The following is a 22,343-nucleotide window of genomic DNA, read 5'->3' as shown; positions in this document are numbered from 1 at the left end:
CCGGGTGAGCCTGTGGCAGCAGAGGCTGTCCTGATATTGCACCAGCCTGAGGCGCTCCATGTGTTCTCCTGGGGAAGTTGTCCCTGCATCACGGGACCCTGACAGTGGCTGGCTGCACAGGCTCCTGGGAGGGGAGGTGTGGATAGTGACCTGTGCTTGCACATGGGATTCTTGGGGGCCGCAGCAGCAGCCTTAGCATTTCATGCCCGTCTCTGGTGTCGGCGCTGCTAGCTGCGGCTCGCGCCCGTCTCTGGAGATTGTTTAGGCGGTGCTCTTAATCCCATCTCCTTGCGCACCCCGAAACAATGGTCTCTGGCCTCTTAGGCAGGTCCAGACTTTTTCCCGGACTCCCTCCCGGCTAGCTGTGGTGCACTAACCCCTTCAGGCTGTGATCATGCCGCCAACACCAGTCCTCTCGCTGGGATCCAATCTACGAAGCCCGAGCCTCAGCTCCCAGCCCCGCCCGCCCTGGCGGGGGAGCAGACAAGACTCTCGGGCTGGTGAGTGCTGGTCGGCGCCGAGCCTCTGTGCGGGAATCTCTCCGCTTTGCCCTCCGCACCCCTGTGGCTGCGCTCTCCTCCGCAGCTCCGAAGCTTCCCCCCTCCGCCACCGGCAGTCTCCGCCCGCAAAGGGGCTTCCTAGTGTGTGGAAACCTTTCCTCCTTCACAGCTCCCTCCCACTGGTGCAGGTCCCGTCCCTATTCTTTTGTCTCTGTTTTTTCTTTTTTCTTTTGCCCTACCCAAGTGTGTGGGGAGTTTCTTGCCTTTTGGGAGGTCTGAGGTCTTCTGCCAGCGTTCAGTAGGTGTTCTGTAGGAGTTGTTCCACATGTAGATGTATTTCTGATGTATTTGTGGGGAGGAAGGTGATCTCCACGTCTTACTCTTCCGCCATCTTGAAGCTCCTCCAGGAGCCATTTCTTGAGGAAAGAACATAAGCTGGCATTTGAAACCTATCTCTAATCATCCCTATATTCTGTTCTTGAGCCAGTTTGAGGCTAATATAATGAAGCAGGTTCATATAATTTGATGCTAATAGGCACACTGTTTTAATACACTGTCTCCACACACCATTTCCACAAAGGAAAGCTACTAATTCTTTGTTTATAAACCTCTTGGGTCCGGAGAATTCACCATAGTGAGGATGTTGATGAGATCAACACAACCATAACAAGCAGGTTTTCTAAAAAACCGTAGTGTTAAGGGAAATTAAAAAATACATTTGGGGAGAATTTTCTCAAGTTTACACCCTACTTTTTAAAATTGAAGTGACTTCTTAAAAAACCGTCCTAATAATATCTTATACTTACGTAGTGTTTTATATTTTAGAAGTAATTTCATATACATAATCTCATTCAGAGATGTCCCATATTATAGATGAGGAAGGTAAGGCCCAGGAAATGTGGGTAACCTGCCCCAAATAAAACACCAAGCTAGAGGCAAAGCCAGACCACCACCCGAATCTCCTGATTACAAGTTCATTGCTTTTTCTTTTTTTACATTGTATGTGGATCCTGACATTTTCTAGGCACTTCTGTTTGATTTTTGCAGTCAATATAGTGAATTCTGATGAAATAAACGGACTATGTATATCTGGGCTGGAAGCCCTGCCTCACAGCCTCCTAACAGTGAGGTCAGGCAGTGGGTAGGGTGATTAAGAGCATGGATTGATTCTAGCACCAGACTGCCTGGACTTGCAATACTGGCTCTTCCAGTTGCTTACTGTGTGGCCTTGGGCAAGTGCTTCAGTTTCACAGCCTGTAAAATAGTGATAACAATGTGACCTACTTCATAGAATTGCTGTGGGATTAAGTGAGTTACTATTTGTAAAGCATTTTGAACCATGCCTGGGCACAAGGTAAGTGTGATGTAAATCTTTTTTAAATAAAAATCTGGTTCAATCCTATTATTTTATACCCAAAGTCCTTTTTCAAATCACATATTGTGATGACCCATATTCAATTTTCATTAAGTATCTTTTACTGGATATCACTTACATATAGTACTATAGAAAAGAAATAGTGTGATTGATAGGCTTCTCTCTGTCCTTGAGGAGTTTACAATCTATAGAGAGATGGAACAAAGTACATAAAAGAGCCCGGAAAGAGCACTTCCTTGTTTGTTACTGTAGCAAATATGAGGAGGGAGACCAAAGGCTCTGTGGCTGTTAGGTTTCCAAAGTAGGATTCTTGTTTCAAAGAGTCATTATGTTCCATCCAATAACTTGCTTTCTTAAGTCCTGCACCATAAACTCCAGTGGACTTGTCAGGCCCTGGGAGAGTGTGTGGAGGGACGGAGCAGCAGCCCCTTTTTGCTGAAGGGCCACTCAGAGCCACAACCTGGTCTTCCATCCTACTTCTCCATCTCTGGGACACTATTCAAGGCTCCAAAAGCTTGAAATAGGGGCCAACAATGAAACTGTTCACCTACCCAAAATTTTTTGCCCCTTATATTCAAAGTGAGAGAGGCCAAGCCTCTAGTTGCCCAAGAAAGCAGTGATGCCAAGTCAATTAGCAGAATTTCTAGGGCATAGAACTACTATCACTTTCCCACTATGAAAAGTTAGTAATGAAAGTTAATTTCCCTTCCTCTCTGTAACCCTTTGTAATTAATATCATCCTTTTGGGGGATTTCTGAGGAAGATGTACGCCTGTGGCTTGGAATTGTTTGTGCGAAGCTAACTGAAATATTTAGGGACTGAGTTTGCGTTGTGGCCTAAATATCTGCCTTCTGTATTAGTTGAACTAGATAGAACTATCTATTGATTGATATGTATTGACCGACAGATAGAACTAACTAAATATATAAAAGGTAATAGGTCACTGATACTATATGGTCCTATATAACTTAGGTGCTGTAATATTTTTCAAAAACTTGATGCAAAACTTGAAAACCAGGGAAACAAAGTTAATTTTGTTATTGCTATTTTAGAGTTAAATGTACTGTGACATTACCCAGGCAGGCTCACAAACATTTATAATTGTGTTAGTCCCATATTTCTGTGACAGCTTAATCCATAAATATTAAAAAGACATTTAAAGTATCTTTATACTTAAAACATTAAAGTATAAATTCTTTGTTCTTTAACATGGAGATGACAAGATGAGTGCCTTGTCGTCTCCACTTTAAATTTTGTTCATACCAATTAAATAATTTAGGTGCTATCTGAATAAAGACCTTGGTCTAAATGTCTATTTGGTAGAAAATTCCGTGACAGAAAATTCAGATTGATGGGTGCTGTTGGTATTCAGAAAATGATATTCCTATAGCCTCAAAAATCAAAGGTTGAGAATCACATTTGCATCAGTTCACACCAACTAGGATGGCTATAATTGAAAAAAAGGAAAATAATAGGTGTTGGTGAGAGTGTGGAGAAACTAGAACTTTTGTACATTGCTAATGAGAATGCAACATGGTACAGCTGTTATGGAAAAAAGTGGCAATTCCTCAAAATCTTAAACATAGAATTGCCACATGACCCAGCAATTCAAAATAATTGAAAACAAAGACTCAAACAGACACGTGTACACCAGTGTTCATGGTAGCATTATTCACAATAGCCAAAAGGTGGAAACAACCCAAATGTCTCTCAACAGAAGAATGGATAAACAAAATGTGGTATATACATATAACAGAATATTATTTAGCCATAAAAAGAATGAAGTTCTGATACATGTTACAACATGGATGAACCTTGGAAACATTATGCTACGTTAAATAAGCCAGACACAAAAGGAGAAATATTGTATGATTCCACTTATATGGAATATCTAGAATAGCAAATTCATAGAGATAGAAAGCAGATTGGAGGATATGATGAGCTAGGGGAAAGGGCGGGGGGGGCATGAAAGAGGAGTTATTGCTTAATGGGTAGAGTTTCTCTTTTGGGTGATAAAAAATTTTGGAAATGGATAGTGGTGATGGTTGCAAAATATTGTGAATTTAGGTCATGCCACTAAAATGTACAATGAAAAATTGTGTTATATGTTATATATATTTTACCACAACAAAAGTAAAAAAAAAAAAATCACATTTGCAACATCATCCATCACATTTTACAGCCCTTATAATATTCATAGATCTAACTATAGTACAGCCCAGGTGTCTCTCTACTATAGGGACTATATTATACAAAAGTTGAGGGTCTGTCTCTGGTGATATCATTGACTAAGAATCCATTCTTTGCTCTGGGATCCAGAATTTAAATATCGGCTTCTGAATTTAGGTTTTGTGCCCTTTCTTCCGAAGAATCTTCACTGAATGTTGACTCAAAAAGAGCAAGAACAGACTTCTTGAAAACCTTTTTGAAGTTCTCCCCAGTAAATAGGTAGAGTGTGGGAGAAAAGACAGTATTGAAAGAAGTACTTATCACTGTGAGTATCAGAGTCAACTGGAAAAGTAGTGATCTGTTCTTAGTGAGAATTAAGCCTTGGTATACATGGTAGGGCATCCAACACACAAAGAAAGAGATAACGGCAGTCATCATGACTTTGAAGGGCTTGCTGGATTTGAAGAGGCTCCTCTCTTTCATCTTTTTGGCTACTCTTTCATAACAAAAGGTGATGATGAGGAAAGGCAGAAGGAAGCCCAGCAAGAAGCGGCTGCTGAAACAGGCTACATGAATCCATTTTCTTAATGTTTGCATCTTTTTGCCTTCCCAGTTAGTAGACACAGCATAGTTATTCTGGCAGGTCACTCTTCCTTTATGGTCATCATGTGCCTCCCTGAAAACCACATAGGGCATGCTGAGAGCAGTGGCAAATATCCAGACTCCCAAGATGATGCTGGAAACCCAGCGTGGGGTTCGGTGCAGCTGTGACCACACCGGGTGAAGAGTGAGAAGATAACGATCAATGCTGATGGCTGAGAGGAAGAAAACAGAGGCAAACATCCCTGCAGACAAAATGCTATTGAAGACCTTGCACGTGACCATTCCAAAGCTCCAGTGATTGTCCTGAAGGTAGGAGATGGCCAGAAATGGCAAAAATAATGTTGAAATAAAATAAGAGAGAATGAGATGAAAATATAAGAGATTAATTACAGTCTTTTTCATTTTGAATTTTAACACCCATAGGTAGAGACCATTGGTGATAGTGCCAATTATAAATGACGTGAACAAAAGAAGTGCAACAATCACTTTTGAGGCAGGTGTTGGAATGTGAACGCTGTTTCTTATTAAAGTAGAGACATTGAGCAGGTAATCATTAGAGTTGATCAGATCCATAATTGGAATGAGAAACTGAAAATAACAACAAAAAAGAAACAAAAGAAATTGTTAAATATAGAAATTAAAATAGTAATTTTTGCATATTCATAGTCAAAATGACAATATTTTTAAAATGACAAACAATATTTTTACAATACAAATCAGATATTTTTCTTTTATTTAGTGTGAGGAATTAAGATCAGATTAATTTGGGCATCAAAAATAGAAATACTAAAAAAAAAAAAAAAAAAAAAAGAAATACTACAGATGCAATGAAATTAATGTGAAATAGAAATAAGTTTGGAATATTCTGACTTCATTAAGTAATTAATTTAGGCAGCTAAAAATATCCTATTTAGGGAATTATCTGGCAATCCAGTGGTTAGGACTACACACTTCCACTGCAGGGGGCACGAGTTTTATCCCAGGTCGGGTAATTAAGATCCCGTGTGCCACCTTGGCTCAGCCAAAAAAAAAAAAAAATTCTATTTAGACATTAACCAGAAGTCTGACCCTTCTTGATGGGCACAGATTCTTGAATAAGGCAGTGTAGAATCAGTTTTACTTGACTAAGACTTGGTCAGGGCAATGTTACTAACGAAATTGAATAACAAAAATGACAACAATGGCTGCAAGTTAGTAATCATAGGGAGCTATAATTAGATTTCTCCCATGAGCTAATTATATATAGTAAATGCTATTACCTAGTATTCTAACACTCAGCACATAACAGTAAGAACTGATATTCATATGGGAGACCTTCGGCACCGTAAGATTGTGAAGTACCTTCAAAATCATCAATGAAAGAGGAAAGTGTATGGTAGAATATAGCAGTAGTTCTTTTTTACTTGGGGAGGGGAAAGACAGAGAGAAGTCAAGGAACTGATATTTATCTAGTACTTGTTGTATGCAAGAAACTTTATATAAAAATAATTTATTTTTTTCCATACAAAGGCAAATGTTTAAACAGAGGAGAAAGTGAGGCTTACAGGGGTTAAATTTCATATTCATCAACATCTCCCACCATACCTTCACTGTGGCAGGTGGGGAACCCTATAAATGTTTTATGTTACTTCTTTGAAAACTGGTAATTCATGTGTAGTGTATTTTGATAACGCTCCATGAAATGGAGTATTTGATTATCCAAAATATCCCATTTCTTGAATAACTGCTCCTATAGTATTGAAAATATAAATGTGAGAATATTTTGGAAAATAGCTATTATAACAGAGTCACATCAACAAATTGGTTTTTGATAAATTGGATAAAACAATGGAAATTACTAATGATTTTTTTCACTAATCAAAAACATCCTAAGAATATACAGAGAGAAGAAATAAAATAATTGCTGTTAAAACCATAACTACGTTAATTCTGCCAGCTAAGGGAGTTGCAAAAATTTCCCCCAAAGTAGAAAAATGGTTCTCTTCAGGAAGATACCTTGGTAGTCTCTTTGGGAATAAAAAGTGAAGTTTTGGGACATGGAATGGATAGGCAATGATGAGTGAAAGAGTGGGAACCCAAGGAAGAGACTGGGTGAAGGTCCTGGGACCATGAGAAGAGGGGGAGGAGGGAGGATGGTCTTCAGAGAGGGGCCCCAGGAAAACACAGCAGGAGGCTAGGAGGCTTGCAGAGGAGGAAGGGTCAATGAGCTATTGAGAAGCAGAGATGACACAGGGGATTTAAAATGAGGAATGTCTAATATTTAATTTTAATCCATTTGTTATGGTTTGACATGATGTAATGTCTCCCTTAACCTCATTAATCACAACTTCTTGTGTTGGTGGTTGCTCTGGGGAATGGAAAGAAAAGAGCTTGTGTTCCCTATCTGGGAAGGAGTAGGATGGAGAGAAGAGGCCAGTAGTGGGAGGTGAGATGTTAATGAGATGATGAATATGGTGGAAACTGGATAGACATTGGGGCTTGAGTAGACAAGGAGAAACAAAATCCCATGGAGGATTTCTGATACTGTGTGTGTATGGCCTGTGTGTGTCTATTTGTGTGTGTATATGTGTGTGTATGTGTCTGTAGTCTGTCTATATATCTGTGGTGCATTTGTGTGTATGTATGTGCATATATGGTGTGTGTCTCTGTGGCATGTGTGTATCTATAGTGTGTGTATCTCTAGTGTGTGTAGAAATTCATGGGGTGTGTGTGGAGCTGTGTGTGTGTATGTGTGTGTGTGTGTGTGTGTATCTGTGATCTGTGCATGTGTGGTGTATTTGTGTGTGGTCTCTGTGGTATCTGCGGTCTGTGTGTATTTATCTGTGTAGTGTGTATACGTGTAGTGTTTGTATGTCTGGGTGTGTGTGTGTATGTGTGTGGTCTCTCTGTGTATGTGCATATGAGAAACTGAATTATAGGGAAGATTTTATTAAAAATTGTGTGGTTGAGCTCTGTATAGAAGGGCATCTGAAAGTAATGCAGGACTCGAGCAAAGCAACACTGGTAGTCGTTCTGAAGAGCATATAAAGTTTCCTAAGAACTTTGATTTATTGCACATGACCAGGAGATTTCTTCATCCTTAAACATCTTTTAAAACGGTTTTGAAGTACTTGCTTATAAATTAGTGGGGCAGAACTGGGGCTCTGGCATCCCACAGAAGTGGGTTTCGATCCTACCTCTACCACTTAAACAGCTCTGTGATTTTGGACTCTTAACTCTGAGCCCCTTTCACCTTGTAAACCCCGGTGACTTTTTATGAGGACTAAGTGAGATAATGTATATGAACCACTTAGCTCCCTTCATGGCACATATTAAGCATTCAAGAACTTTTTACCCCTTAGTTTGCTCAACTTGTTTTGTTTTATTTGGCCTCATTGGGTGGCATGCGGGACCTTAGTTGCCCCGACCAGGGATCGAACCCTCGAACCCGCACCCCCTGCGGTGAAATCGTGGATTCTTAACCATTGGACCACCAGGGAAGTCCCCTCAATTTGTTATATTAAGGTTAGCAAGAGCCTCATTTTGCCCTTTTAATGTCATATTTCTTTCCTTCCCAAAGCCCCCTACTGAATTCTAGAGTACCACCATACCAGGGATTTCTGAAAAAATCTCAATGTTCATCTAGAGGGGCAGAGGCTGTCAGATTTAGAGTTATTTTGAAACCCTGCTATAGTGACAGCTTTGGCACAAGTGGCTTTCAGGAAGACCCCGCCTCGGCTTGGGGACATCGAGCTACTGTGGGGGAGGGAACCACAGAACCTCGGGGAACTGATCTGGAGTAAGCCTAGAGAATCTATTCAGATGATAGTTCTAGGATAAAGCTGCTTGCTCAGGAATCTTACCTTGGAGTTATATCTTCATGCCAGACGGTCTTGGGAAGGCCAGAAGGACTCTATATCAGCAATCTCCTCTCCAGGGAAAGAGGCAAAAGTCAGTGACACTTTGCCTTCATCTCATCTGCCTTTCTTCTTGCTGACGCTACTCCCCAGCCTTGAACCTTGAATATTTAAATATTCAGTGACTTCTTAATGTTTCCCTGTTCCTTTTTCTGCGAATGTGTGCTATAGAGGCGTAGGTAGAGAGATGAGTACTTCTTCAAATCATTTCTCCATTTCAAGGAAAGATTACAAAAATTCTATAAACAAAGTTATTCTATTTAAGTTATTCTGTTTAAGTGTTGTTATTCCATAACAATGCTTTTTTCCAGTGTTAAAACACTGATTAAAAATTACCTTCTCATATTTGGTCATCCCACCATGCACCCACTCTGCCTCGATTCTAGCATGTTTGTTAGCATATGGATGCATGGTGTTGGGTACGTAGGGAAGTGGTAAATATCAAGCATGGAAAAAATAAAATTTGGAAATGAGCTACCTAATCCTGCTGGAGAGAAAATGATCAGAAAGGAAAACTCAAACATCGAGTTTCACAGTGAAATGGAATGTATGATAACAGGCCAGAAATTAATATTATTTAGTCTGGGAAGATGAAGACTGACGGGCAGAATGATCTGCATTTGTGCAGTTGTTGAGAATGGCTGGAAAGAACACAGAATTGGTTACCATATCCTAGAAGACAATCGCATTATGAGAAAATCCTACAACACAGGTAATACATTTATGAACTGACTGAGCCCTACATTTTCTATTTTCCTCTCTCTAATCCACCTCTGAAATTTTTAGGATCAGCCTCTGTGCTGACCTCAGTGTCCTGATTTCTTTCCTGCTTGCTTTCCTCTTCATCTCTGCACCACCAGTGGAGAAAGTACATCAAAACTGCTGTGTGGCTCAGCAATGAAGCTCAGGAATCTGTTATTTAGGTTAGACTTAGAATTTTAAAGCTTTCATTGCTACTGTAGCCTTATAAAAAAATAGGCTTAAATTTTAGTTCTTAATTCATTTGGGGCTATGACCTTCAACCTAAGAACTGATCTTCTTTGCTTCAAGTTAAGGATAAGTTTTCAAACTTGCTACTGCCTTTTAAAAGCAATTTCTTGCCAGGTTTTCATACCCTTTGAGCTAATTCACAGATTTGGAACAACCTGAGATCTTAATTTGATCCAAACCCACTAATTTTGAAGATGAGCAGACTGACACTTAGAGAGGTTAAGTGATTCACAATAGGTTTTCACCAAGAAAAGAACCAAGGGCTCCTTCAGCCTTCCTGTACTATTTCATCAGTGCAAAAAGGGATTTGGATCAGGTTCTTCTTCCTCCCTCCTCCCCCTTATATTTCCAAACTCTACAACTAGTAAATTTTATAAATAACAAATATATTTTGGACTAGTGTTTAATTCCCTACCCCTACCCTCCACCAAAATATGCACAAGGGCTAGTACCACCATTAGATAGCCTAAAATTTTGTTCTTCCATTACTCCCCTCAGAAATACTCTCACTAGTGAGTATTTTTATCTAATAGGTAATTAAACCAATGATATTAACTCTGTTGAGAAAGACGCAGACTGTTTGAGGAAGGAGCTTCTCTTCTGTGGTTTTGGTGATATGACTCCATTCATTGCACTTTTCATATTTCAAAATAAGTCCAGTGGTTTCAAGAGAAGAATTAATGGAAATGGAAACTGTTTTATGTGGTTTGGATGTGATCACAGTATGAAACAGATAGAAATGCAGAAGCAGATAGAGTTGCAAAATCAAATGCTTGAAAGTCTAGTAACTCACAGATGCATATAAGTTTAGAGCTAGAGGGGACCAAGGAGTTAACTTCATCTAATTCCTGGTGCTATAGGTGAAGAGATTAAGACCCATCGAGATATTTGAGAACTTGTCCTAGATTCCATTATTAGTTAATAAAAGATTTGGGGCAGAAATAATGCACACTAAAAATACTAATGAACTGCTTATAGGCACTATATTGATTGCACAAAAACTTATAGGATAGAAAACAAAACTATAGATATAAATTCTACCTCTTTTACTTACCATATATATAACCTCTCTAAGTCTCAGTTTCCTCATTTGTAAATGTAAAAAAAAGAAAGAAATCACCGCTCCTGAAGTATTCTTTTGAGGATTAATAATTATTACTAAATATTATTAAGAATTATTAATAATAATTATTTGATACTATAAGTAAGGACTTAGTGCCTGGCACATGGTAGGTATTAAATGCATGGTAGTTAGTATTAATATGTAAGCTGTATCAGAGAACACTAGCAAGCCCAGTGGGCTGGAGCAAATCTCCAGGCAGTGCAATTCAAGAAACATTTATTATTTATTTATTTATTTATTTTTAATTTTAAAAAATATCTTTATTGGAGTATAATTGCTTTACAATGTTGCATTAGTTTCTGTTGTACAACAAAGTGAATGAGCTATAAGTATACGTATATCCCCATATTCCCTCCCTCTTGAGCCTCCCTCCCATCCTCCCTATCCCACCCGTCTAGGTCATGACAAAGCATTGAGCTGATCTCCCTATACCATGCAGCACCTTCCCACTAGCCATCCATTTTACATTTGTTAGTACATAAATGTCAGTGCTACTCTCTCACTTCATCCCAGCTTCCCCATCCCCCAAGTGTCCTCAAGTCTGTTCTCTACATGTGCGTCTTTATTCCTCCCCAGGCACTAGGTTCATCAGTACTGTTTTTTTAGATTCCATATATGTGCATTAGCATATGGTATTTGCTTTTCTCTTTCTGACTTACTTCACTCGGTATGACAGACTCTAGGTCCATCCACCTCACTACAAATACCTCAATTTCATTTCTTTTTATGGCTGAGTAATATTCTATTGTATATATGTGCCACATCTTCTTTATCCATTCATCTGTCGATGGACATTTAGGTTGCTTCCATGTCCTGGCAATTGTAAATAGTGCTGCAATGAACATTGGTATATGACTCTTTTTGAATTGTATTTTTCTCAGGGTATATGCCCAGTAGTGGGATTGCTGGGTCATATGGTAGTTCTGTTTTTAGTTTTTTAAGGCACATCCATACTATTCTCCATAGTGGCTGTATCAATTTACATTCCCACCAACAGTGCAAGAGGGTTCCCTTTTCTCCACACCCTCTCCAGCATTTATTGTTTGTAGATTTTTTGATGATGGCCACTCTGACCGGCATGAGGTGATACCTCATTGTGGTTTTGATTTGTATTTCTCTAATGATTAGTGATGTTGAGCATCTTTTCATGTGTTTCTTGGATATCTGTATGTCTTCTTTGGAGAAATGTCTATTTAGGTCTTCTGTCTATTTTTGGATTGGGTTGTTTGTTTTTTTTGATATTGAGCTGCATGAGCTACTTGTGTATTTTGGAGATTAATCCTTTGTCAGTTGCTTCGTTTGCAAATATTTTCTCCCATTCTGAGGGTTGTCTTTTCGTCTTGTTTATGGTTTCCTTTGATATGAAAAAGCTTTTAAGTTTCATTAGGTCCCATTTATTTATTTTTGTTTTTATTTCCATTTCTCTAGGAGGTGGGTCAAAAAGGACCTTGCTGTGATTTATGTCAAAGAGTGTTCTTCCTATGTTTTCCTCTAAGAATTTTATACTGTCTGGCCTTACATTTAGGTCTTTAATCCATTTTGAGTTTATTTTTGTGTATGGTGTTAGGGAGTGTTCTAATTTCATTCTTTTAAATGTAGCTGTCCAGTTTTCCCAGCACCACTTATTGAAGAGGGTGTCTTTTCTCCATTGTATATTCTTGCCTCCTTTATCAAAGATAAGGTGACCATATGTGTGTGGGTTTATCTCTGGGCTTTCTATCCTGTTCCATTGATCTATATTTCTGTTTTTGTGCCAGTACCATATTGTCTTGATTACTGTAGCTTTGTAATATATTCTGAAGTCAGGGAGCCTGACTCCTCCAGCTTCGTTTTTCTTTCTCAAAATTGCTTTGCCTATTTGGGGGCTTTTGTGTTTCCGTACAAATTGTGAAATTTTGTGTTCTAATTCTGTGAAAAATGCCATTGGTAGTTTGATAGGGATTGCATTGAATCTGTACATTGCTTTAGGTAGTATAGTCATTTTCACAATGTTGATTCTTCCAGTCCAAGAACATGGTATATCTTTCCATGTTTGTATCATCTTTGATTTCTTTCATCAGTGTCTTAAGTTTTCTGCATACAGATCTTTTGTCTCCTAGGTATTTTATGCTTTTTGTTGCAATGGTAAATGGGAATGTTTCCTTAATTTCTCTTTCAGAGTTTTCATCGTTAGTGTACAGGAATGCAAGAGATTTCTGTGCATCAATTTTGCATCCTGCTACTTTACCAAATTAATTGATTAACTCTAGTAGTTTTCTGGTGGCACCTTTAGGATTTTCTATGTATAGTATCATGTCATCTGCAAACAGTGACAGTTTTACTTCTTTTCCAATTTGGATTCCTTTTATTTCTTTTTCTTCTTTGATTGCTGTGGCTAAAACTTCCAAGACTATGTTGAATAATAGTGGTGAGAGTGGGCAACCTTGTCTTGTTCCTGATCTTCGTGGAAATGCTATCAGTTTTTCACCATTGAGAATGATGTTGGCTGTGGGTTTGTCATATATGGCTTTTATTATGTTGAGGTAGGTTCCCTCTATGCCCACTTTCTGGAGAGTTTTTATCCTAAATCGGTGTTGAATTTTGTCGAAAGCTTTTTCTGCACCTATTGAGATGATCATATGGTTTTTATCCTTCAATTTATTAATATGATGTATCACATTGATTGATTTGCGTATATTGAAGAATCCTTGCATCTCTGGGATAAATCCCACTTGATCATGGTGTATGATCCCTTTAATGTGCTGTTGGATTCTGTTTGCTAGTATTTTGTTAAGGATTTTTGCATCTATGTTCATCAGTGTTATTGGCCTGTAGTTTTCTTTCTTTGTGACATCTTTGTCTGGTTTTGGTATCAGGGTGATGGTGGCCTGGTAGAATGAGTTTGGGAGTGTTCCTCCCTCTGCTACATTTTGGAAGAGTTTGAGAAGGATAGACATTAGCTCTTCTCTAAATGTTTGATAGAATTCATCTGTGAAGCCATCTGGTCCTGGACTTTTGTTTGTTGGAAGAGTTTTAATCACAGTTTCAGCTTCAGAGCTTGTGATTGGTCTGTTCATAATTTGTATTTCTTCCTAGTGCAGTCTTGGAAGCTTGTGCTTTTTCTAAGAATTTGTCCATTTCTTCCAGGTTGTCCATTTTATTGGCATAGAGTTGCTTGTAGTAGTCTTTCATGATCCTTTGTATTTCTGCAGTGTCAGTTGTTACTTCTCTTTTTTCATTTCTAATTCTGTTGATCTGAGTCTTCTCCCTTTTTTTCTTGATGAGTCTGGCTAATGGTTTATTAATTTTGTTTATCTTCTCAAAGAACCAGCTTTTAGTTTTATTATCTTTGCTATTGTTCTATTGTTTCCTTCATTTCTTTTTCATTTATTTCTGATCTAATCTTTATGATTTCTTTCCTTCTGCTAACTTTGGGTTTCTTTTTTTTGTTGTTGTTCTTCTTTCTCTAATTGCTTTCGGTTTAAGGTTAGGTTGTTTATTTGAGATTTTTCTGGTTTCTTGAGGTAGGATTGTATTGCTATAAACTTCCCTCTTAGAACTGTTTTTGCTGTGTCCCATAGGTTTTGGGTCATCGTGTTTTCATTGTCATTTTCTTCTAGATATTTTTTGGTTTCCACTTTGATTTGTTCAGTGATCTATTTGTTATTTAGTAGCGTATTGTTTAGCCTCCATGTGTTTGTATTTTTTACAGTTTTTTTCCTGTAATTGATATCTAGTCTCATAGCGTTGTGGTTGGAAAAAATACTAGATATGATTTCAATTTTCTTAAATTTGCTGAGGCTTGATATTTGACCCAAGACATGATCTATCCTGGAGAATGTTTTGGGTGCACGTGAGAAGAAAGTGTATTCTGTTGTTTTTGGATGGAATGTCCTATAAATATCAGTTAAGTTCATCTGGTCTAATGTGTTATTTAAAGCTAGTGTTTCCTTATTTATTTTCTGTTTGGATGATTGGTCCATCGGTGAAAGTGGGGTGTTAAAGTCACCTACTATTATTGTGTTACTGTCGATTTCCCCTTTTATGGCTGTTAGCATTTGCCTTATCTATTGAGGTGCTCCTATGTTGGATGCATAGATATTTACAATTGTTATAGCTTCTTGGATTGATCCTTTGATCATTTTATAGTGCCCTTTCTTGTTTCTTGTAATAGTCTTTATTTTAAAGTCTATTTTGTCTGATATGAGTATTGCTCCTCCAGCTTTCTTTTGATTTCCATTTGCATGGAATATCTTTTTCCATCTCCTCACTTTCAGTCTGTATGTGTCCCTAGGTCTGAAGTGGGTCTCTTGTAGACAGCGTATATATGGGTCTTGTTTTTTTATCCATTCAGCCAGTCTATGTCTTTTGGTTGGAACATTTAATCCATTTATATTTAAGGTAATTATCAATATGTATGTTCCTATTACCATTTTCTTAATTGTTTTTGGTTTGTTTTGGTTTGTAAGCCTTTTCCTCTTCTTGTGTTTCCTGCCTAGAGAAGTTCCTTTAGCATTTGTTGTAGAGCTGGTTTGGTGGTGCTGAATTCTCTTAACTTTTGCTTGTCTGTAAAGGTTTTAATTTCTATGTCAAATCTGAATGAGATCCTTGCTGGGTAGGGTAATCTTGGTGGTAGTTTTTTCCCTTTCATCACTTTATCTTGCCACTCCCTTCTGGCCTGTAGAGTTTCTGCTGAAAGATCAGCTGTTAACCTTATGGGGATTCCCTTGTATGTTATTTGCTTTTCCCTTGCTGCTTTTAATATTTTTTCTTTGTATTTAATTTCTGTTAGTTTGATTAATATGTGTCTCACGTGTTTCTCCTTGGGTTTATCCTGTATGGGACTCTCTGTGCTTCCTGGAGTTGATTGACTATTTCCTTTCCTATGTTGGGGAAGTTTTCAACTATAATATCTTCAAATATTTTCTCAGACCCTTTTGTTTTTTCTTCTTCTTCTGGGATGCCTATAATTCTAATGTTGGTGTGCTTAATGTTGTCCCAGAGGTCTCTGAGACTGTCCTCCATTTTTTTCATTCTTTTTTCTTTATTCTGCTCTGTGGCAGTTATTTCCACCATTCTATTTTCCAGCTCACTTATCCGTTTTTCTGCCTCAGTTATTCTGCTATTGATTCCTTCAAGAGTATTTTTAATTTCAGTTATTGTGTTGTTCATTACAGTTTGTTTGCTCTTTAGTTCTTCTAGGTCTTTGTTAAACGTTTCTTGTATTTTCTCTATTCTATTTCCAAGATATTGGATCACCTTCAGTATCATTACTCTGAATTATTTTTCAGGTAGACTGCCTATTTCCTCTTCATTTTTTGGTCTTGTGGGTTTTCATCTTGCCCCTTTGTCCGTAAGATATTTCTCTGTCTGCTCATTTTGTCTAATTTACAGCATTTGAGGTCTTCTTTCCCTAGGCTGCAGGGTCATACTTCCTCTTGCTTCTCTTCTCTGCCCCTGGTGGTCTGGTTGGTCCTGTGTCTTGTGTAGGCTTCCTGGTATGAGGGACTAGTGCCTGCATTCCTGTGGGTGGAGCTGAGTCTTTTCCCTGTGATGAGCAGGGCCGTGTCAGGTGGTGTGTTTTGGGGTATCTGTGAGCTTAGTATGAGTTTAGGTAGTCTGTGTGCTGATGGGTGGGTTTGTGTTCCTGTGTTTTTTGTTGTTTGTTGTGAGGCATCCAGCACTGGAAGCTGCTGGCAGTTGGGTGGAGCTATGTCTTGGATTCAGATAGAGGCCTCCGTGAGTGCTCTTGGCAATTAATCTTCCCTGGGGCTGGGAATTCTCCAGTGGTCCAGCATCCTGGACTCAGTGCTCCCATTCCAGAGCCTCAGGCCCGACTTTTGGTCAAGGTACTAAGACCCTGCAAGTTGCTCATCCCAGCAATAAAGGGGATTAAAAAAAAAAAAAAAAAAAGACTAACAAAACCCCAGACAATGGTAAAAAGTAAAATCAAACAGAAACAGAAAAAAGGAAACACACACACACACAAAAGAAGCAAAGACGGAACCAAATAAATCAAATAGCAAGAGAACAACCAGACAAACAAAAGAACCGAAGAATGAAATCGGACAGTTAAGAAGAAAGCTGACAAAAACCCAGAACCAAGAAAAAAAACCAAAGCTGAGTTCCAACTGAAGATTGAAGCAAAGAGACAAAACAAACTGACAAAAATGATATTAAAAAAAAAAGAAAAAGAGAAAGGGGAACGAAGACAGAACAACAGAAAAGCAATGTAGATACAGAAAAAGAAAAAGAAAATATATTAGAAAAAAAAGACAAAACCCCTGAGAAATGGTAAAAACAAAATCAAACAAATAAAAACAGAAACAAGGAAACACACACACGTAAAAGAAACAAAAACAGGGCCAGATAAAACAAAAAGCAAGAGAACGACCAGACAAATAGAACTCAAAAATGAAATCAAACAATTGGGATTAATACTAACAAAAACACATAACCTAAAAACAAAACCAAAACAGTGTGCCAACTGAAGAATAAAGCAAGGAAACAGAACAAACCAATAAAAATGATTAAAATAAAAATAAAAGTAAAATAAAATAAAAAGGGAAAAAACCACAGGACAACAGAAAAGCAAGGTAGAAATGGAAATATAAAAAAAAGAAAAATATGTTACAGAAAAAGAGGAAGAAAAAATAAGGGAAAAGAACACAGAACAATAATAAAGCAAAGTAAAAATAGAAATGTATAAAAAATAAAAATGTTATAAAATAGAGAGATCCCAGAAGACTATATATATATTAAAAAAACTAAAACAACAACAAACAAACAAACAAAAAAGGGAAGAAATTGAAACCAAAAAAGAAAAAAAGGCTAGAACCAGCAATAGAGTGAATCAAAACATAATAAAATTAATAGTAATAATTATGTTTCCCTGAGGTCTCCGCTGTAGGTGTCCTTGCATATGCTGTGAGCCACAGCCCACCTCTGCCTCCCCAGTAGGCTCTCCTCTGCCTCTGGGCTGGTCTCTAGACCTGCTGTGCGCCCTGAGGGGACCACTCAGACTCTGCTCTGGCCCAACTCCTGCGTGTGCTTGCCCCCAAAGTCCTCAGCTGCCAGAGCTAGACCGTTTTCATTTGTGGGAACACTCACTGTCTACTCAGATATTCCATAGATGCAGGGTCTACCTAGCTGATTGTGGGGATTTAACCTGCAGCTGGTACAGCTGATGGAAAGATTTTTTTATCTTCTTCCTTAGTCACCCCGCCCCTGGGGTTCAACTTTGGTTTTATCCCCACCTCTACTTGTGGTCCACCCACAGGAGTCTGGTCCTGAGGCTGGCTTGGAGCTCTTGGGTCTGCCCCAGTGAGGACAGGGCACAGAGGTGTTATGACTGCTTGGATTGTGGGAGTCCTGGTGGCACTAAATGCACAGAGAAGTCGGTGGCCATGGGCGCCTTATTGAGTATTTAATGCATGCCAGAGAATGTTCGAGGCTGAGGAAAGCAAATAATTCAAGATAATGTCTTCAGTGTTTATAGTTATTAAAAAAGATTATGCCTAAATAGAATAGCTTAGGAATGTTGAGGAAAGCAAATTCTAGGCCTTGGAAACAGTATGTTTAAAGGCCTAGCAAAAGACAGTGATGTTTCATTTGTCTGGCTGGGTTCTGCACTTTTCAAGATCACTTCTCACCATCTTGGTGGGAACAGCAATATATGTATTAGCCCAACAGTTTTCATTCTGGCTGAAGTCAGAAGCACTTGGAGGTCTTTAAAAAATAGAGTATTCCTGAGATTTAATTCATTTAACTAATATTTACCAAGCACTGTTCTTGTCACTGGGGATATAGAATAAATGAGAAGAGCTTTGTTCTCATGGAGCTTACATTCTAGCTGGGAGAGATGTACAATAAACCAATAATTAAAGAAATATCAGCTAGCACCTACAGTACTATGCATAGTATTAAAACATGGAAATGTGATGAGTAACTAAGTGGCTAGTCAAGTGGGGCTGTTGAGAAAGACCTTTCCATAGGTGACATTTAATGGGATTGGAATGACCTAAAGGAGACAACTGTGCAGTGATTAAGAGAAGAGCATTACGCTGTACCTAACTCATTTCTTGCTCCATGTCTGTTTCCTCCTATTGACCCCTTTCTACTTTCTACGTGCTCTTGCTCTCCAAATTGGGTCTCCCCATTTATTAGAATCTTTGGCTCATGACCTTTCAACTTCATGCCATGATTTATGGCTTGCATTCTCCTCCTTGGCTGGGTCCTTGTTGTGATAGCATTCCTGGAAACAGGAATTCATCTTTATTCAGGAGACTGTCTCCTGGGTTCTGTCTGCTCATGGCCTTATTGGATAAGATCCACCACATCAGGCTCCAGATCCTCCCCATGTCTGGACAGCATTCTGAGAATTGCAGGTAGGATGTATCTGGAGGAGAGGCAGAAAGTGAGGCTGGGAAGTTGGTCTACATTTTGATTATGAAAGGACTTGGATTCAGGTTCAGTCTTGGGGGAGAAAGGTTTGGGCTTTGGAGCACAGGTGGAGAGATGGGCTTTTGACAGGATGATAGAGTCAAGGGCTTGGATAGATTTGTTTCTCTGCAAACTCAGACTCAACACAGTCTGCTGAAAGTGAACAGAGGAAGGGTGATGGAAAATAATGAAAATTTAGAATTTCCTATGGAAGTAATGAGACACAAAAAAATTATTGAGCTATGTTAAGGGTCTATTTGAGATTAGGGATCATTTATTTGTGGGTTCCCCCTGGGAACGGGGGAAAATACCTCTCTGTGCAAATGTAAAATTATGAGCCACTTACTCTTACATTTACTTCCAGCCTGGATGTAGAAGAAGCAGATTGTCAAAATATTCTTGGCTGATGGTTTCCATGCTAATACTACCAGGAGAGGAGGCCAGCAGGGTTGAGAGTGCTGATAAGAAAGTAGCAGAAGTGATATTTCTAGGGGTTTAAGTAGAATAGGAAAACCACCATGAGTTTGACAGAGGGAGAGAGAGGGTGGAGTTGAGGGACTGGAGGTCTGGTACAGGCATAGTAGTGTTTATATGAGTATAGAAGACTGTGGTTGAGGTGGGATATTGGAATTTTTAATGTTCAAGGTGTGGCAGTTCTGTTTGATGGTAAAATCTCTAGAGTGTGGCAGAGGAACACAGGTAGTAAAGCAGTCGTTGGAATCAACATCCAGAAACTTCAAATTAAGGTATTGGATGGTCTTTATCCTAAGAGCAGTGGAAATCACTGAAAGGTTTTAGGTAAGAAGTGATATGGTTATGATGGTAGTTTAAAAAGATAGCCTGGGACTTCCCAGGTGGCGCAGTGGTTAAGAATCCACTTGCCAATTCAGGGGACACGGGTTCGAGCCCTGGTCCAGGAAGATCCCACATGCCACGGAGCAGCTAAGCCCGTGAGCCATAACTAATGAGCCTGCGAGCCACAACTACTGAGCCCACGAGCCACAACTACTGAGCCCGTGTGCCACAACTACTGTAGCCTGTGCCTAGAGCCCGTGCTCCGCAACAAGAGAAGCCACGACAATGAAAAGCCCGGGCACCACAATGAAGAGTAGCCCCCGCTCGCCGCAACTAGAGAAAGCCTGCACACAGCAACGAAGACCCAACGCAGCCAAAAATAAATTAAAAAAAAAAAAAAAAAGATAGACTGGCTTTTGAGGTGGAGAATGGATTGCTGAAATGTGAGAGTGACAGTGGGAAGACCAATTATCTCAGTTTGGGTTCTGCCAGAAGTAGACTTAGAGCAAGTAGTTTTTTTTCTGAAATGATCTCAGGAAACCCTGGTAAGGGGTAGGGAAGGGAGATAGAGATGGGCAGAAGCAAATGAAGGGTGAAGTATTAAACAAGATACAGCTGTGGGTAATTAACGCTTAATTCCACTGAGGAACTCTGGGAAACGGTTTAGAACACATACCCCTGGGTTACCTCACCCAAGGGACAAGGAGCTTGGGTATTTATACACGAATTCCTGTCAATTTTTGGTTTATGGATGCTCCCAGAGGGTGTTAATTTCTTGGTACTTCCTTTTTCACACATAGGAGCAGAATGGGACCCTTTGGCCAGAGAAAGTTTTGAGGTTAAAAGAAAGTAGATCCTGGAAGAGGAAGTTTGGCTAGCAAGAACTGACACAGCAATAACAAGTAATTGTGGGTGGGCATCAAAGAGGATCTGCTAAATCTGTTCAAAAGACTATTATGTTAGTCCAGGCAAGAGACAAAGGCAGCTTGGACCAAGTAGTGGTGATGAAGATGGGGGGAAGTGAAAGGATTTAGGAGGTGCATATATACTTATGTGCACATGAGTTTCATGCTTTCCATTTTGTTAAGCATATTTGTAAAGATTTTACGTTTCTGATCCCCTTTTAAGGTAAACTGTAAGCTCAAGATATCCCAAGAAGACAGGAATGAAGGTACTCTTACTCCTGATTCAAGATACTAACTACTGAAAGGCAAAAAATCTAAGGCAGTGCTGTCCAATAGAAACATTATGCAAGTCACATTAAAAATTTTCCAGAGCTACATTTAAAAAGTAAAAAGCAATAGGTAGAATTTGTTTTAATGATGTATTTCATTTAACTCGATATGTTCAAATATTATAATTTCAACATGTAATCAATACAAAATTATTGATGAAGTATTTACATCCTTTTTTTGGGCACTAAGTCTTTAAAATCTGATGTGTATTTTACACTTAAAGCACATTTTTTTTTTATAATGTTCTTTTTTTTTTTAATAGCTACTTTATTTATTTATTTATTTATTTATTTATTTATTTTGGCTGTGTTGGGTCTTCGGTTCGTGCGAGGGCTTTCTCTAGTTGCGGCAAGCGGGGGCCACTCTTCATCGCGGTGCGCGGGCCTTTCACTATCGCGGCCCCTCCCGTTGCGGGGCACAGGCTCCAGACGCGCAGGCTCAGTAGTCGTGGCTCACGGGGCCAGCTGCTCCGTGGCATGTGGGATCTTCCCAGACCAGGGCTCGAATCCGTGTCCCCTGCATTAGCAGGCAGATTCTCAACCACTGCGCCACCAGGGAAGCCCTTAAAGCACATTTTAATTTGAACTATCCACACTTCAAACAAGTGCTTGATAGCTGCCATATTAGTGCAGGTCTAGGATTTAGTTTATTTAAGAAATCTGTTCTTTTACAATGTGTTATAAATAATAATACTATTATAAATAAATAGTAGAAGGAAAATATTTTGCATTTAAGTATTGAATGTTAAAACTAAAATGGACTAGGCAATATTAATATGGTTTCTGACTCTCCTCCACTTATTTTGAGATTTCCAAGTTAAGTGGGAGATATAATTTTTAAACTTAGTATAGGTTTCTACTAATGAGAGCTAGACAACTAGAATGACAACTTTCTTAACTTTTTTGATCTTAAAATAGCTAGTAAGTGTGGCTTCCTGAAGATAAATATTTCTTACTGTTTGCTATTTGGACAGGAAATCCTCTTTAAGTTTTTGATATCAAAATCAGTCTTTTTATGGCTCATTTTACTTTCATGTCTCTTAGGCAGTATCCTAGTGCCCTCTTCCTTTCCTTATTTCAAAAACACAATTATCAGAAGGTAATATAAGACTGGAATTCAGAGTTCCTTGTCTTATGAATCATGTTTCTTTTCTTTCTCCATCATCATGATGGAAATGAGAAATTTTTATTGCTCAGTAAGTGAAATAACTTAGGACAATATAAAATGGTTGTTGAC

General features: G+C 38.8%; 2 protein-coding genes across 3 annotated transcripts in view; one reads left to right on the top strand and one right to left on the bottom strand.

The window, feature by feature from the left end:
- The window catches only part of NUBPL (NUBP iron-sulfur cluster assembly factor, mitochondrial), a 438,815-nt gene that overhangs the window by 24,139 nt on the left and 392,333 nt on the right, over window positions 1-22,343 (top strand). The gene's annotated exons all lie outside the window — the stretch shown is intronic.
- On the bottom strand, window positions 535-21,337 carry GPR33 (G protein-coupled receptor 33). The gene has a single exon (XM_082384179.1). It carries the CDS (start codon window positions 5,218-5,220, stop codon window positions 4,198-4,200), a length of 1,023 nt encoding a protein of 340 aa, XP_082240305.1. The 5' UTR covers window positions 5,221-21,337; the 3' UTR covers window positions 535-4,197.

This window comes from Balaenoptera borealis, assembly GCF_965194805.1.
Source record: "Balaenoptera borealis genome assembly, chromosome: 3".
Classification (NCBI taxonomy): Eukaryota; Metazoa; Chordata; class Mammalia; order Artiodactyla; family Balaenopteridae; genus Balaenoptera; species Balaenoptera borealis.
The sequence above is the reverse complement of the archived record's forward strand: the minus strand, read 5'-3'. Positions and strand labels throughout refer to the sequence as shown.